The sequence below is a fragment of the Cervus canadensis genome, chromosome 22 (assembly GCF_019320065.1).
Source record: "Cervus canadensis isolate Bull #8, Minnesota chromosome 22, ASM1932006v1, whole genome shotgun sequence".
In the NCBI taxonomy this organism is placed as follows: domain Eukaryota; kingdom Metazoa; phylum Chordata; class Mammalia; order Artiodactyla; family Cervidae; genus Cervus; species Cervus canadensis.
Genome location: NC_057407.1, coordinates 46,633,768 through 46,647,586, shown reverse-complemented (window position 1 = coordinate 46,647,586; position 13,819 = coordinate 46,633,768). Strand labels below are relative to the sequence as shown.

General features: G+C 47.6%; 1 protein-coding gene across 5 annotated transcripts; it reads left to right on the top strand.

The window, feature by feature from the left end:
• The first annotated feature begins 675 nt into the window (after positions 1–675).
• Positions 676–13,779, top strand: SLC25A38 (solute carrier family 25 member 38). Of its 5 annotated transcripts, none has more exons than XM_043442354.1 (7): positions 678–1,065; positions 7,270–7,391; positions 7,987–8,071; positions 8,729–8,908; positions 9,166–9,340; positions 10,981–11,147; positions 12,955–13,779. In XM_043442354.1, exons 1-7 carry the CDS (start codon positions 997–999, stop codon positions 13,075–13,077), a joined length of 921 nt encoding a protein of 306 aa, XP_043298289.1. In that variant the 5' UTR covers positions 678–996; the 3' UTR covers positions 13,078–13,779. The 5 variants fall into 5 exon arrangements, with proteins under 5 accessions (XP_043298293.1, XP_043298292.1, XP_043298289.1 ...); XM_043442355.1 differs by having other exon boundaries at positions 679–1,065; positions 9,166–9,334; XM_043442356.1 differs by lacking the exon at positions 678–1,065 and adding an exon at positions 2,862–3,739.
• The last annotated feature ends 40 nt before the right edge of the window (positions 13,780–13,819 follow it).

Genomic DNA, 13,819 nt, shown 5'->3' with positions numbered 1-13,819 from the left:
TTAATTTCTGCTGTACACCAAAGTGACTCAGTTATACACACACACACATATATATATTCTTTTCCATTATGATTTATCACAGGATAACAAGTGTAATCTTAAGTATTCTAGTAGCCATATTAAAAAAGCAAAAGAGGTAAAATTAATTTTAATAATTATTTCATCCAATTAACACATCCGAAAAAATCATTTCAACAGGTAAAAATGAAAAAATTGTTTATGAAATTATTTTATCTTACTGCCATGTCAGAAATACGGTGTGTGGATGACTTACAGCACATTTCTGCCATCAAGCTTTCAGCAATTTTTAAAGGGAAATGTGGAAATGCCAAAACAATAAAGTCATGTTTAACGGAAAAATATTCCACATGGTTTCAGTTTTTAATACAAATGAATTACAACTAAATCAAGTTTAAAATTCTGGCCTTCAGTCACACGAGCCACTCTCGAGTGCTCAGTGGCCCCAGTTGGCTACTGGCTACCGCACTGGGCAGAGTTAAGTCTGTAGCTAGTACAGACGTGGCACCCGAAAGAATCCATCGCTGCAGACGTCCCTTAAAGCTCCGGGCGGAGGGAAGCCGCCGAACCTGCAGTCCCGGACGTCCCCACCAGGTGGCACTAAGAAGCACATCCTCTTCCGCGCGCGAAGCGCATCCAACCCCGGAAGCTAAATTCCGGCATTCTAGCTAGTTCTTCCGGCTTTCTTCATCTCTAGTGCACCCTACTCTCCTCAAGTCCTGAAGCCCGTGACTGGGCAGGATGGACCGAGGAGCGGAGCCGAAGAGTCTGCGGCGCAAGTGAAAAGCGGCGCTCGGAGCCACCCACTGGCGGTGGACGCGCAGGTCCCGGCCGGCGTAGACTGCAGAGGAGGCCCTGACGTAGAAAGCGTCGCCCGGCTACCGCCGTCGCGTCGTCTTCCTCCAGGATAGCCAGGGCCCGGCCTGCGCTCCTACCAACGGCACCCGGGGCCCAGTGCATTCACAGGCCTCCCCTCCAATGATTCAAAAGTCACGCCCGGCGCTGCTGCAGCACCAAGATGTTGGAGACAGGGTGGAAACGCTTATGGTAAACTGCAGGGAAGGGAAGGCAGGGATTCCGGCGTCGCAGGCTCGGGGAGGGGAATTCGGAAGGTTGCCGGGGGTCAGCTGCCCTCGGGGGTTCGTTTTCTGCACCGGGGATGCGCGCAAAACGGGTTGGGGACTTGGCGCAGAGATGGAGTTTGACTAAGGGATTAAAAGGAGGGTAGGGAGGAAGGAGAGGAGTATTAGAGCAACTCTTGGACAGGCAAGCAAAGGTCTCATTTCTGTGTTAGTATCTGGATAGAGGTAGGAGGGATTGCTGCGGCCTTGGGGGCCGTCAGGGGAATGTCCTCCCGCGGCAGGAAATGAGGTGTGAGCGCTATGGGAAATTGCTTTGGGTTGTTTTCCTAGATTGAAAGGTAAGAGGGCACCTGGGTAGATATTTGGACTGTTGCAAAGCCCGGCAATGAAGCTAAGCCTGAAATGGCGATCCTTGCTCAAGCAAGGTGGATTAGGATCACTCAGAGCCGACCGGCTGGGTTAGAGGGACTCGCTGGGAAACTGCTGTGGTTTGCGGGCGCCACGGGGCCAAGCCCCCGCATCTGGATTGGCTGCCGTGGTCGTCCGCGGGCCTGCTATTGGTGGAGGCGGGGCTTGGGAAGGCGGGCAGAGGAGGACTGTCTGGCAAAGTCGCTACTAGAGGTGCGTGGAGGCGCGGATGCGGCTTCCTTTAGTGCGCGAGGGCCAGTGGCTTTCTCCTGAGACGAAGGTTACGGTCCACCTGCGGCAGGCGCTGGGCGGGGTTGTGGGTACTTTTTTATTGGTCTTTTTTAGTTTGTTTGTTTTTGTTTATAATCTTAAACAAAGGCAGGGTCGGGGGCCGCTTTAAGTTTACATGTTTAATCATGTGCTTACCGATTTCTTTCTGGGTCCTCCGGCTCTGGCCTGGAGATCTGATTTAATTTTTTAGGATTTAGTTTTTTCAAGGGAAGTGGGAGTTGCTTGTGGAACTTGTTTGCCAACTGTTCAAGTGTTGTTTATTGCCTTTAGGTATCTTTGTATTCTTGTTTGGTTGTTATCAGTATTTACTTTGAATAAATTTGAGCTACTTAGAAAAAAGTCAAGTGTGCCTTAAAGAATGTGCCATCCACTATTGATAATATCTTTCAAAAAGAAAAGTGTAAATTCTGTTTTTTAAAAACAATTTTGTTGCCTGTTTGTTTTTTAACTCGAGGTTAATCAATACTGCTGGTATATATTTAGGTGGCTCAGACGGTAAAGCGTCTGTCTACAATGAGGGAGACCCGGGTTCCATCCCTGGGTCGGGAAGATACCCTGGAGAAGGAAATGGCAACCCACTCCAGTACTATTGCCTGGAAAATCCCATGGACGGAGGAGCCTGACAGTCCATGGGGTCGCAGAGAGTGGGACACGACTGAGCGACTTCACTTTCACTTTCACTGTGCTGATAGACCTGGAAAGTTACAGTTAAAAAGGTTTGGGGCTCTATGGATGTATTCGATAAATATTTATTGAGTCAGTAAAATGTCTAAGCACTGTGCTCTGAGATAAGATCTTGTAGTGGAGGACAGTGTGTTGTGGGAGAGGGGAGGGGTACATGTGAGTGTGCTCAGTTCTGTCCAACTCTTTGCTACCCCATGGACTGTAGCCTGCCAGGCTCCTCAGTCCATGGAATTCTCCAGGCAAGAATACTGGAGTGGGTTGCTGTTTGCTCCTCCAGGGGTTCTTCCTGACCCAGGGATCGAACTGAGTCTCCTGTATCTCCTGCGTTGGCAGACAGATTATTTACCACTAAACCACCTGGGAAGCCCAGAGGGGAGGGGTAGTTCCATACAATACCAGTGAGAACACTGGGGAAGCAGCTCCAAAGAGAACTGCTTAGAAGTGGTAACTGCAGGTCAGTCCTACATCCTTACTGGAGCAAAGGGCTGAAGGGTGCCTGGGGCGATCCCGCTGCCCAGGGATGGGGCCTGCAGGGCCCACTAAGCTTTATCCTGTGGGATTGTGGTCAAGGGAGAGCCACGTGTAGATTTCCTCTTAGATGACGTGATTTCCTTCATTCTTGACTATTGAGCACCTGATGCAGACCAGCCTCTGCAATCAGTCCTGGGGGAACCACCATGGGTTTGAACACCTAGCTCATAAGAGCGCTGTGAGATTTCGAGGTGGTGTATATGGATGCCTCACCCCAGGCTGCTCAGTGGGTTTGGCACTGCTGAGGCTGGAGACTCACAGGGAGGTTACTCAGATCAGCATAGGGCAGGCTGTGGGAGGAAAGAGGGGTCAGCGGCAGGAGTTGGTCGTGAAATGGTAGGTAGACCAAGGAGTCTTCCTCGTCTCCTGAAGGTCCTGCTGGAACATCTCAGTGTGGACTGAAGGAGAGGCAGGCATGTGAAGAACCGTGGACTGAGTTTCCATTTGGGGATGTTGAGTTTGAGATGTCTGCAGGCCATCTGAGGGGAGATACCGGGAGTGAGGGCTGAATTGGGCTGGAGATGTGGGCGTTACCGGCATGCGTGTTTGGAGCGAGGTGTGGTGTGGGGATAAGGGTGCCCTGAGAGGCAGCAGCTACAGGGAGATAAGAGGAACAGCAACATCTGTGAGCTGGGGAAAGGAGGCCCAGAAGGGCATCCAGAAGAGGAGCGAGAAGCCAGAGGGGCAGCCATCAGCAGGTGTTCCAAATGCACCGGAGAGGCCAGGTAAGAGAAGGGCATGGGAAAGGGGTCCTGGGCTGCTCACGTCCTCAGTGAGGCAGCTTCAGTGGAGGGGCTTTAGCCGGATGGCAAACTGTGGGGATGTGAGGGGTGACTGGTGAAGAGGGAGTAGAGATGATGTGGCCTCAGCCTGGAAAGATGGGGGCTTTCAAGCTTGTTCCAGGCAAAGGAGTCAGCGGAAGTAAGAGGCTGAGTGTGCAGGCAGGAGGCCCTCACTGAGAACACAAAGTCTCAGATGAGCCTGAGAAACAAAACTTGTGGGAGCGCAGTTAGCAGGAGGAGCAGGCCGCCGCGTACGGACACGCACCTGATGAAGCGCCCGTTTGACTTGGCTGTACTTACGGTCTGACCTTTGCTTAGAAAGCTATTTGAATGTGGCTGTAAGCTCCAGTATTTATTATCTGAACTTACTTAGACCTTTTAAGGAATTCCAGTTATAAGTTGATAATTGCTGGTTTGGTGGAACGTGGAATTACCTCTTTTCTCTGTGAAACAAATACCACAGATTACAAACGTTTTGGTTCTAGGTATAGTTATGTACCGTGTGTAACAAGCAACTTCATCTTAATAGCATTTTAGGATGACAGTATTACAAAATAATAGTGCAAATGCCATTTAATGAGAGAGAACATCTTTGGATGGAGTTTGCCCAGTTCTCCTATTGAAAAGAAGACTTTTCTCTCCTGCTTGGATTTTTAAAAGTGTGTTCGCACAATCATTTGAGTATGTCTGGATTCCAGGGCATGCTGTGAGGCCCTGGAGTGCGCTTGGGGAAAGCGCAGTTAGTCTGCCAGACAGTCCTGCCCTTCTGAATGCTGCCTGTAGATTAGCCAGTGTGCGTGACTCTCCCAGAACTGTGAAATTCCAGATGTTCAAGCTGGATTTAGAACAGGCAGAGGACCCAGAGATCAAATTGCCAACATCCGTTGGCTCATCGAAAAAGCAAGGGAGTTCCAGAAAAACATCTACTTCTGCTTTATTAACTATGCCAAAGCCTTTGACTGTGTGGATCACAACAAACTGTGGAAAATTCTTAGAAAGAGATGGGAATACCATTAGACCACCTTACCTGCCTCCTGCACATATATACAGGTTAGGAAGCAACAGTAGGAAGTGGACGTGGAACAACAGACTGGTTCCAAATTGGGAAAGGAGTACGTCAAGACTATATATTGTCACCCTGCTTATTTAACTTATATGCAGAGTACATCATGTGAAATGCCGGGCTGGATGAAGCACAAGCTGGAATCAAGATTGCTGGGAGACATTAGAGAATCAAGTCAGCTAAATTCTCCTACAGTTATATCCTTAAAACTACTCTTAGAGAAAGAAAATCAGTGTCTTTACCTTATAAAGGGGAAAAACTTGTTCACTCCTGTGTTTAATCTGACTCATATAAAGATCATGTGAAGAATTTGTATTTTATAAATTTTCAAAGAGATATGATTAAAGGTCTTTATTTTTTTCTTGACTTTTCCTCTGGATCACTTATATCTTAGCAAGTGATCAACATGATGACTTAAAAGCCTAATTGTTGGTAAATGATTGAGGCACAGATAAAAATATGAATATCCACTGCTTACCACCATGTTTTTTGAAATATAGGTCACCATGTATACTATCTTGCTTGACGAAGTCTTTGACAAAAAGCAATATCTGTCATTGTAAATTTTCTTGTTCTAAAGAAAGCAGTTATATTCTGTAGATGTAAATTATGTAAATAAAAGTTATTTTATATTAAAAAAAAAAAAGATTGCTGGGAGAAATATCAATAACCTCAGATATGCAGATGACACCACCCTAATGGTAGAAAGTGAAGAAAACCTAAGGAGCCTTTTGATGAAAGTGAAAGAGGAGACTGAAAAAGCTGGCTTAAAACTCAGCATTCAAAAAAGTGAAGATCATGGCATCCAGTTCCATCACTTCATGGCAAATAGATGGGGAAAAATGGAAACAGTGATGCTTGCTCCTTGGAAGAAAAGCTATGACCAACCTAGACAGCATATTAAAAAGCAGAGACATTACTTTGCCAACAAAGTTCCCTCTAGTCAAAGCTATAGTTTTTCCAGTAGTCGTGTATGGATGGGAGAGTTGGACTATAAAGAAAGCTGAGGGAAGAATTGATGCTTTTGAGCTGTGGTGTTGGAGAAGACTCTTGAGAGTCCCTTAGATTGTAAGGAGATCCAACCAGTCCATCCTAAAGGACATCAGTCTTGAATATTCATTGGAGGGACTGATGTTGAAAGTGAAGCCCCAGTATTTTGACCACCTGATGCAAAGAGCTGACTCATTGGAAAAGCCCCTGATGCTGGGAAAGATTGAGAGCAGGAGGAGAAGGGGACAACGGAGGATGAGATGGTAGGATGGCATCACCGACTCAATGGCATGGATTTGAGCATGCTCTGAGAATTGGTGATGGACAGGGAAGCCTGGCACGCTGCAGTCCGTGGGTTCGCAAAGAGTTGGACAGGACTGAGCAACTGAACTGAGCTGTGACTCCCAGTATGTTGGACCATCGGCAAACCCAGGAGTGGCTGCCGGCCTGTGGTGCCCCTGCGGTCTGCTTCAGTCCCAGTGAGGTGAATGGGTGTACTCAGAGGGAAAGTTTTAAATTAAGGAAATGCATCACTTTTACAGGAAGTGGCACATACAGTTCACAGTGCATGAGCTCACTTACAGTTTCACTTCCTTTGTCTTACTTCTGTAAATAATCTACCGGTCCTACAACCCAGGGAACCTGAAACCAGTAGTCCAGGGTTAAAACACGCTGCTCAATTGATTTTGCTTTCGTCACGAGAAGTTGGCCAATAACTTATGTTCAGGACAAGTTAGGGAGGTGTGGACATTGGCATAATTCACAGATGGAAATAGCTGTGTTGCTCAGTAGGAGAGAAGTTATCTACAATTTTTTTTATACTTTATTAGTTTTTGGTTATGCTGGTCTTTGCTGCTGCACTTGGGCCTTTTCTCTAGTTGCAGCAAGCGGAGGCTGTCTCTAGTTGCAATGCAAAGGCTTCTCGTTGCCATGGGTTCTCTCGTTGCAGAGCCCAGATTCCAGGGCTTGGGCTTCAGTAGTTTCGGCACACGGGCTCAGTCGTTGGTTCCCGGGCTCTAGAGCACAGACTCAACAGTTGCGGTGCATGGGATTAGTTGCTCCTAGGGATGTGGGATCTTCCCAGATCAGGGATTGAACGCATGTCTCCTCCATTGGCAGGCAGATTCTTTACCACTGAGCCACCAGGGAAGCCCTATCCATAAATTTTAAAATTATCAGTGATTACTAAACTTGTTATCAGTAAGACGTGAGAGCTACTTCTTGGAGTGTACAATGTTCTCAGCCACATTCTAACACTGTTCGTCCCTGACTACATTTTGCCCTTCTCTGAAGTCAGAAGCTATTACTAATACAGGGCATCGCCAGGTGAGTTGCTAAGAAATCCTTAGGAGAACTGACTGGTCCAGGTGTGGTGAATGGTGGGACGGAGCTCATGACACCATGTTCTCTTGCCCTGCAGTTGCAGCCAGTGATCAAAGCTTTCTTGTGTGGCTCCATCAGTGGGACCTGCTCTACCCTCCTCTTCCAACCCCTGGATCTCCTCAAAACCCGCCTGCAGACCCTCCAGCCCTCAGCCCACGGGTAAGGCCTGCTGCCCACATCCCCACCCCTGTTTCACTCAGGAACTGGTTTCAGCGACTTCTCTCAGACACGGGAGCATCTCTACTGTGTTCAGGCAGCTTCCATTCTGTGGGATGGTCAAAGAGAAACGCAGGCCAGGCCCAGCTTTCCTGCGTTTTGTGTATACTCTTGTGTTTGACATTTCTTTTAATTAAATTGGGTCCTTCGCTCAGCTGCTTCCTGGCATCTGCCTTGGTGACATTTGCATTTTACTGTGCCCGTCTGTAATGTCATGACTGTGCTGCCTGGCGCAAGCAGGGGCTGGTTTTCTGGAAACAAGGGAAGTATTGAGTGTCCCTTGTGAGCCCCCTTATTGGGCTCAGCACTGTGGGAAGTGTGTGAAATGTATGGAAAATGAGTAGTTATCCCACTGCTTGCAGCCTGAATGAACAAAGAATCACGGACCTGCCACGCTGTGAATGCATAGGGGCTCAGAGTCACTTCCGGATGCCTAGCAGAGATCCTGAGGTGTTGTAGAAAAGAGGCCACACAGAGAAGTCTCTGAGCAGGGAGTCAGTGATGTTCCCTTCCTTGTCTCTGTCTCGTCTGCCTTCAGGTCCAGACGTGTTGGCATGTTGGCCCTGCTCCGGAATGTGGTTCGCACGGAGAGTCTGTTGGGCCTCTGGAAAGGGATGTCTCCCGTAAGCTCCCCTTCTTTTCCTCACCAGCCGTTTCTCATCCACCTCACGCACCCTCGCTTTTAAGAGTGCACGAGGGTTGGAGACTGAGCGGGCCTCTGTGGTCTCCCTGCCCGTCACTCTCCCTGGCTTCCGCTTGAGGGCCCCCGTGTGCCCCGGGCACGGCTGCTTAGCAGCATCAAGTCCTACAGCAGAGGCAGCGGGCGCCCCGCCCTCGGCAGGCCCTCACCACCCCCCACCCCTTACCCCATGCCCCCACACCTGGCTTTCCCTCCCTGGAAGACGTTTTCTGGCCTTCAGAAGTCATTTTGCTGGACAAGCCAGGGGATTCATGCTCACCCCAACCTCAAAGCAGCTCGTAAGCGGTGAAAGATGAGACCTGATGTTTTGAAGCCCCCTTCCCTCCTCAGGTGGCGGGGTACCCGAGGCACGTCCACGCTGATTCCCAGAGTTGCCCAGAGGGATTCCATTGCCCATGGTGAAAGCTGATGGGACGGCATGCCCGTTATTGGCCACCTTCTCTCCCATCTCACGTCCCCACTCTCCCATTGGCGGTCCCTCCACACCTTAAATCAACTCCTCGCATGCAGATCCTGGGTCTTCTTTGGGGGATCCACCTGTGGTGCTCTGACCCCTCCCTCCCTCCGGCTCTTCCTGCAGTCCATCGTGAGGTGTGTCCCTGGCGTTGGCATCTACTTTGGCACCCTGTACTCTCTGAAGCAGTACTTCCTGCGGGGCCACCCCCCCACGGCCCTGGAGTCGGTCATCCTGGGGGTGGGCTCCCGCTCCGTTGCAGGGGTCTGCATGTCACCCATCACTGTGATCAAGACTCGGTACGAGGTGAGTTGGACAGCCTCGGGGGCTGGAGAGGGCAGAGAGAGGCACTGGACTCTTGGGTCAAGTGGCCACTGCTGCCACCGCCTGATGTATAACCGGCACAGAGGTCAGTGAGGTCGGAGAACCCGTCTGTGTGGTCAGGCCAAGCGCGTGGGAACCAGAGCCCCAGGGCCCCAGCCGTGCAGCCTGAGGACGGCCGCGGCGCAGTGCGCAGCCGCAGGGCCACCGAGGCCGCCATGGGCTCTGCGCTTCCTTCGCAGAGTGGGCGGTACGGCTACGAGAGCATCTACGCCGCCTTGAGGAACATCTATCACAGCGAGGGGTTCCGGGGCCTCTTCAGTGGCCTGACAGCAACACTCCTTCGTGACGCCCCCTTTTCCGGAATCTACCTGATGTTTTACAGCCAGACCAAGAACGTTGTGCTTCACGGTACGGGTAAGGGAAGGTGTGGTGAGAAGAGAGATCCCTCAAGGGGTCACATCCTCACCGCTTTCTCAGAGATAGGAGACTATTTGTTGTTGTGATAGTATGTAATTCCTGAGTCAGGGGTGGGGGTGGAATAAACCTCGTTCTGCGTAGGCCTTGCAACAATACTTCCCACATTTGCCTGATCTTCAGATTTCTGGGTCCTACCTAAGGAGTTTTAAATCAGAAGCTCTGGGGTAAGAACTGGGAAACTGTATTTTTTAAGAAGCGCTTATTTGATTCTTAACAGACAAATTTGGGAAACCTAGTGGGTTCAGAGCTGGAAGAAAAATTTTGTTTTCACTTACCTGCTATGCTCTCAGTTAACGAGAGCCCTCTGTTTGGATGGAGAAAAGGCTGCCAAACCTCCCACATTCTAGCAGGTCCACCCTACCAGTAACCTCGTGTTGCGAGACTTGGGCAAAATCAACAACCAGTAAATGTCCACCCAGGCAGATTCACACACTGGTAGAAACACATCCCGCAGAGTGAAGCAGCGTTCGGTCAGGTGGCTGTGGATAATCTGAGCACGGAATTACAACCAAGGCCATTTAGTTGGGAAAGCCAGAATGCTGCCCTCATGACCATGTCAGTTGGGGTGCTTTAGGAGATTTGCTGCTTCGCCTCAAGTACCAGGAGTTGTGACATTGCAGGTCACAGCCTTACCTTGCAGTAGAAAGTTAAGGCAATAAGGGAGCTTGGGTATATGTTTTAACTTCTTCATTCATCCTAAAATTTTTTTTTAATTTCGTATTTAGAAATCATTCTACATTTAACAAAAAAGTCACAAGAATAATACATATAACTCCATAGCCCTGAATTATTCTCTTTCTATATGTATAATTATTTTCTCCAAACCATTTAAGAGTAAGTTGCAGACATGATGCAACTCTTTACCCTTAAATACATCACTGTGTATTTCCTGAGAATAAAAGCATTCTTAATGACCATCTTTTATTTAGGAAATTTTACACAGATGCAGTTCTTGTATCTATAGTCCAATCTATAGTCTTTATTTCTCCAATTTCCCCAATAATATATTTTGTGGCCATTTTATTTTTTATTTTCAAGTGTATAAGCCAATTATATAACCTCAGCCTGGGTTTATCTGATGATTCCTTGCAACTTGATTCATTCTTACTCTACCTTTTCAGCAAGAGAAGCATGTAACAGGTTGTGTCTTCATTGTGTGATGTCGGGAAGCTCATGTCACCTTTTGACCCGCTGTGGGTGATATTAACTCTTTATTGGTGGATAAAAAGAATGTCTCCAGTGAAGACTCAGTTGTTTGTTCTTTTGTAATTTCTAAGTATCTCTGCAGGGCGATACTTTGAATCTGTGTAAAACGTTCTGTTATTTCATCGTTATATTTTAGCATCAGTCAGTTCCTCTTGCCTGAATCAATTATTATGCTGATGGTTGTAAAAAGGTGAACTTTTAGTTCCATTTTTCTGTTTACATTGATTAGTTTAGATTTTGAATTCCTAGCTTTGTTTGAATATCCAGACCATTCTGGCTTTCAGAAGGAATTAGTGGCAACTTGGCACTGATATTTATCTGATAGATATGAGATTTATTTATAACCGAAGGTTGCCTTTGTCCTCTTTCAGACCAGTTGGATGCAGTCCTTGTTCCCGTTGTGAATTTCAGCTGTGGAATATTTGCTGGGATTCTGGCCTCGCTGGTAACTCAACCTGCAGATGTGATCAAAACTCACATGCAGCTCTCTCCAATGAAATTTCGGTGGATTGGCCAGGCCGTTATGCTCATTTTCAAAGTAAGGCTTTAGGGAATTCCCCAGTAGTCCTGTGGTTAGGACTCCGTGCTTTTTTTTTTTTTTTTTTTAGGACTCCGTGCTTTTACTGCACGGGACATGGGTTCGATCCCTGGTCAGTGAACTAAGATCTACCATGCCTCTGGCACAACCAAAAAAAAAAAATAGTAAGGCTTTAGAATACATATTGGTTTGTATTGTGGTTAAAGCTCTCTTTCTCTCTAAGGCAGTAGCTCTGTCCTTTACATGGTAGAATCACCTGGGGAGCTTTTAAAAATCACCATTCCCAGAGCATAGCCTGAGCTCATCATATTAGAGTCTCTGGAAGACATGAAACCCTGGCATCAGTATTTTAAGTTCCCTAGTGATTCCAATGTGTTGCCAAGGTTGAGAATCAACTGCTAAAAACTATGGTTGTGGGGGTCTTTTTGTTTTTTGGGTTTTGTTTAGGGAGGGGGCCCAACATTGGGGCAACCTGTGATATTGGTTAAACGTGCATATTGTTGGGCTCTACCCCAGACCTCCTGAGTCAGGAGTTCTGGGAGGACTCAAGAACCTAACCAAGGACCTGCTGCTGCTGCTAAGTCGCTTCAGTCACGTCCGACTCTCTGCGACTCCATAGATGGCAGCCCACCAGGCTCCTCCATCCCTGGGATTCTCCAGACAAGAATACTGGAGTGGGTTACTGTTTTCTTCTCCAATGTATGCATGCATGCTAAGTCGCTTCAGTTGTGTCTGACTCTGTGCGACCCCATGGACAGAAGCCCACCAGGCTCCACTGTCCACAGGATTCTCCAGGAAAGGATACTGGAGGGGGTTGCCATTTCCTTCTCTGAATCAAGGACCTAGGAGGAAATGTAGTCAGAAAAAGACCACAGGCACCTTGTTTTGTTTCTAGGAGTTTATGCTAATACAAATGTACAGATGTATTGAAAATAAAAAGTAAAGTAGGTGTCAAATACGCTAAAATGCTATTTCAAAGCCACTGAGTTGGCCCTTTGGGAACTTGTTCTATTATCAGATATTCTCTTTCAAAGTAAATCTGTCACTTAGATCTTTAGATGTTTCTGTACTTCTCAGTTTTTCCTTGTAGCAGAGGAAAGATGTTAGCATCTGCCAGCACTTATCTGTCTTACCCTAGATGGAAGCAGATGTTTGAGAATCTGATCATATATCTCACACTGCTTAGGTTGCTTGCTTTCTTATTCATGATACCTGAAACCATGAAGTTTGAAAATAGAGCCTCTGGATATCTTCCATGTGAAAATGGAAGGGATGATAACAGTAGGAAAGAACAATCCAGATGCTGAGGTGTTTTGTCTTTAATTCTTATTTAGGGCCACCGAGAACATCTAGTGAGTTTAAAAAAAAATAAAAAGGGTTCTCCCTCTAGGCAGACTGAGTGCCAAGAAGTGCCTTTTCCTTCAGCCTGGACTTGGGGCCCAGGGCTTGGCAGAGAGCCTTCGGTCTGGATTTCAGCTGCTGCTTGGGGCTTCTGGCTTCTGTGTACTGTACAAGTTGCACACTACATAGAGTAAGCCTCTAGAAGATTTTCATCTGAGAAATAAAGTCCCCTGGAAAGAGCATGCCTAAAACAGATAAAGCTTAGCAACAAAGCCAAACAAATTTTTTTTTTTTTTTAGTTCGTCCCTTTGGACCCAGTATTCATAGTTTTAACGATATTTGTAAAAGTCTATAAAGTAAGACTTAAAAATGGAGTAACGCAGAGGGACACCCTCACTCTCATAGCAGGTGTGTCATTGTATTGCTGCTTTAATTCCAGTGTTTGGGCTTCCATTTTCACTTCTAGGACTATGGGCTGCGTGGCTTCTTCCAAGGCAGTGTCCCCCGGGCCCTCCGCAGAACCCTGATGGCAGCCATGGCGTGGACAGTCTACGAAGAGATGATGGCCAAGATGGGCCTGAAGTCCTGACCCAGCAGGGACCGGGCAAAGATGGGATCTGTTGTCCTGCTTGGTTTCTGCCAAGGGCCGCTTCATCTCACCATGCTAGAGTCAGATGAAGTCCTAGCAGGAGAGCCTGGCAGATACATCGCCTTTAGTTACTCAGTTCAAGAAGAGAATAGGTGGGCCCAACTCACATAGGTGGGTCCGACTTAAGCCTTCTGAACCTCCCAGAAGAGGAGTCGCTGATAGAGCACGGTGGGGAGTCAGCAAAAGGGTCTGCATACCCTACAAGGCCATGTGAAAAGGCATTTCCAGAGAGAGTGCTTTTGGCGGTCCCGCTCAGCCACCCACTACACCATGCCGCCTGCTTGGATCTGCTCTTGGGAAAGAAATTGCAACCCCAGAGATGCTGTGAGCTCTCCGTTGTGTCTGAGGAGTTCCAGCAGCGAGACTGGATCTGCCAAGCAAGGAGTCACACTCACCAGGCTGAAGTCTCCCTCTGAGGTGATGTTAGGATGAAGAAGAAAAGATGTCATGACTTAACTGATTCCTTGTTAATTTCTAAGAGGCTCCAGGGAAGCAGGGAAGGGAATTAGTTTCGTAGCCTCTAAGTGTCCAAATAATATTTTTTGGTTTCGGCCCCTGCACGGTTTCAACTTCAAGTTGATCTGGCATTTTTCTGCAGCTAAAGTTGGGATAAATAAAGTGAAGCATTTTATCACTGGAAAACCTCAAGTGCCATGAGTCCATCCTACAGTAACAAAATAAG

Bases quoted from the DNA above. Each gene is read 5' to 3' on its own strand.
- SLC25A38 (XM_043442354.1), top strand. From the start codon at position 997: ATGATTCAAAAGTCACGCCCGGCGCTGCTGCAGCACCAAGATGTTGGA. The intron at 8,072-8,728 runs GTAAGCTCCCCT...CTCTTCCTGCAG, and splicing joins TCTGGAAAGGGATGTCTCCC to TCCATCGTGAGGTGTGTCCC. The intron at 11,148-12,954 runs GTAAGGCTTTAG...TTTCACTTCTAG, and splicing joins CCGTTATGCTCATTTTCAAA to GACTATGGGCTGCGTGGCTT.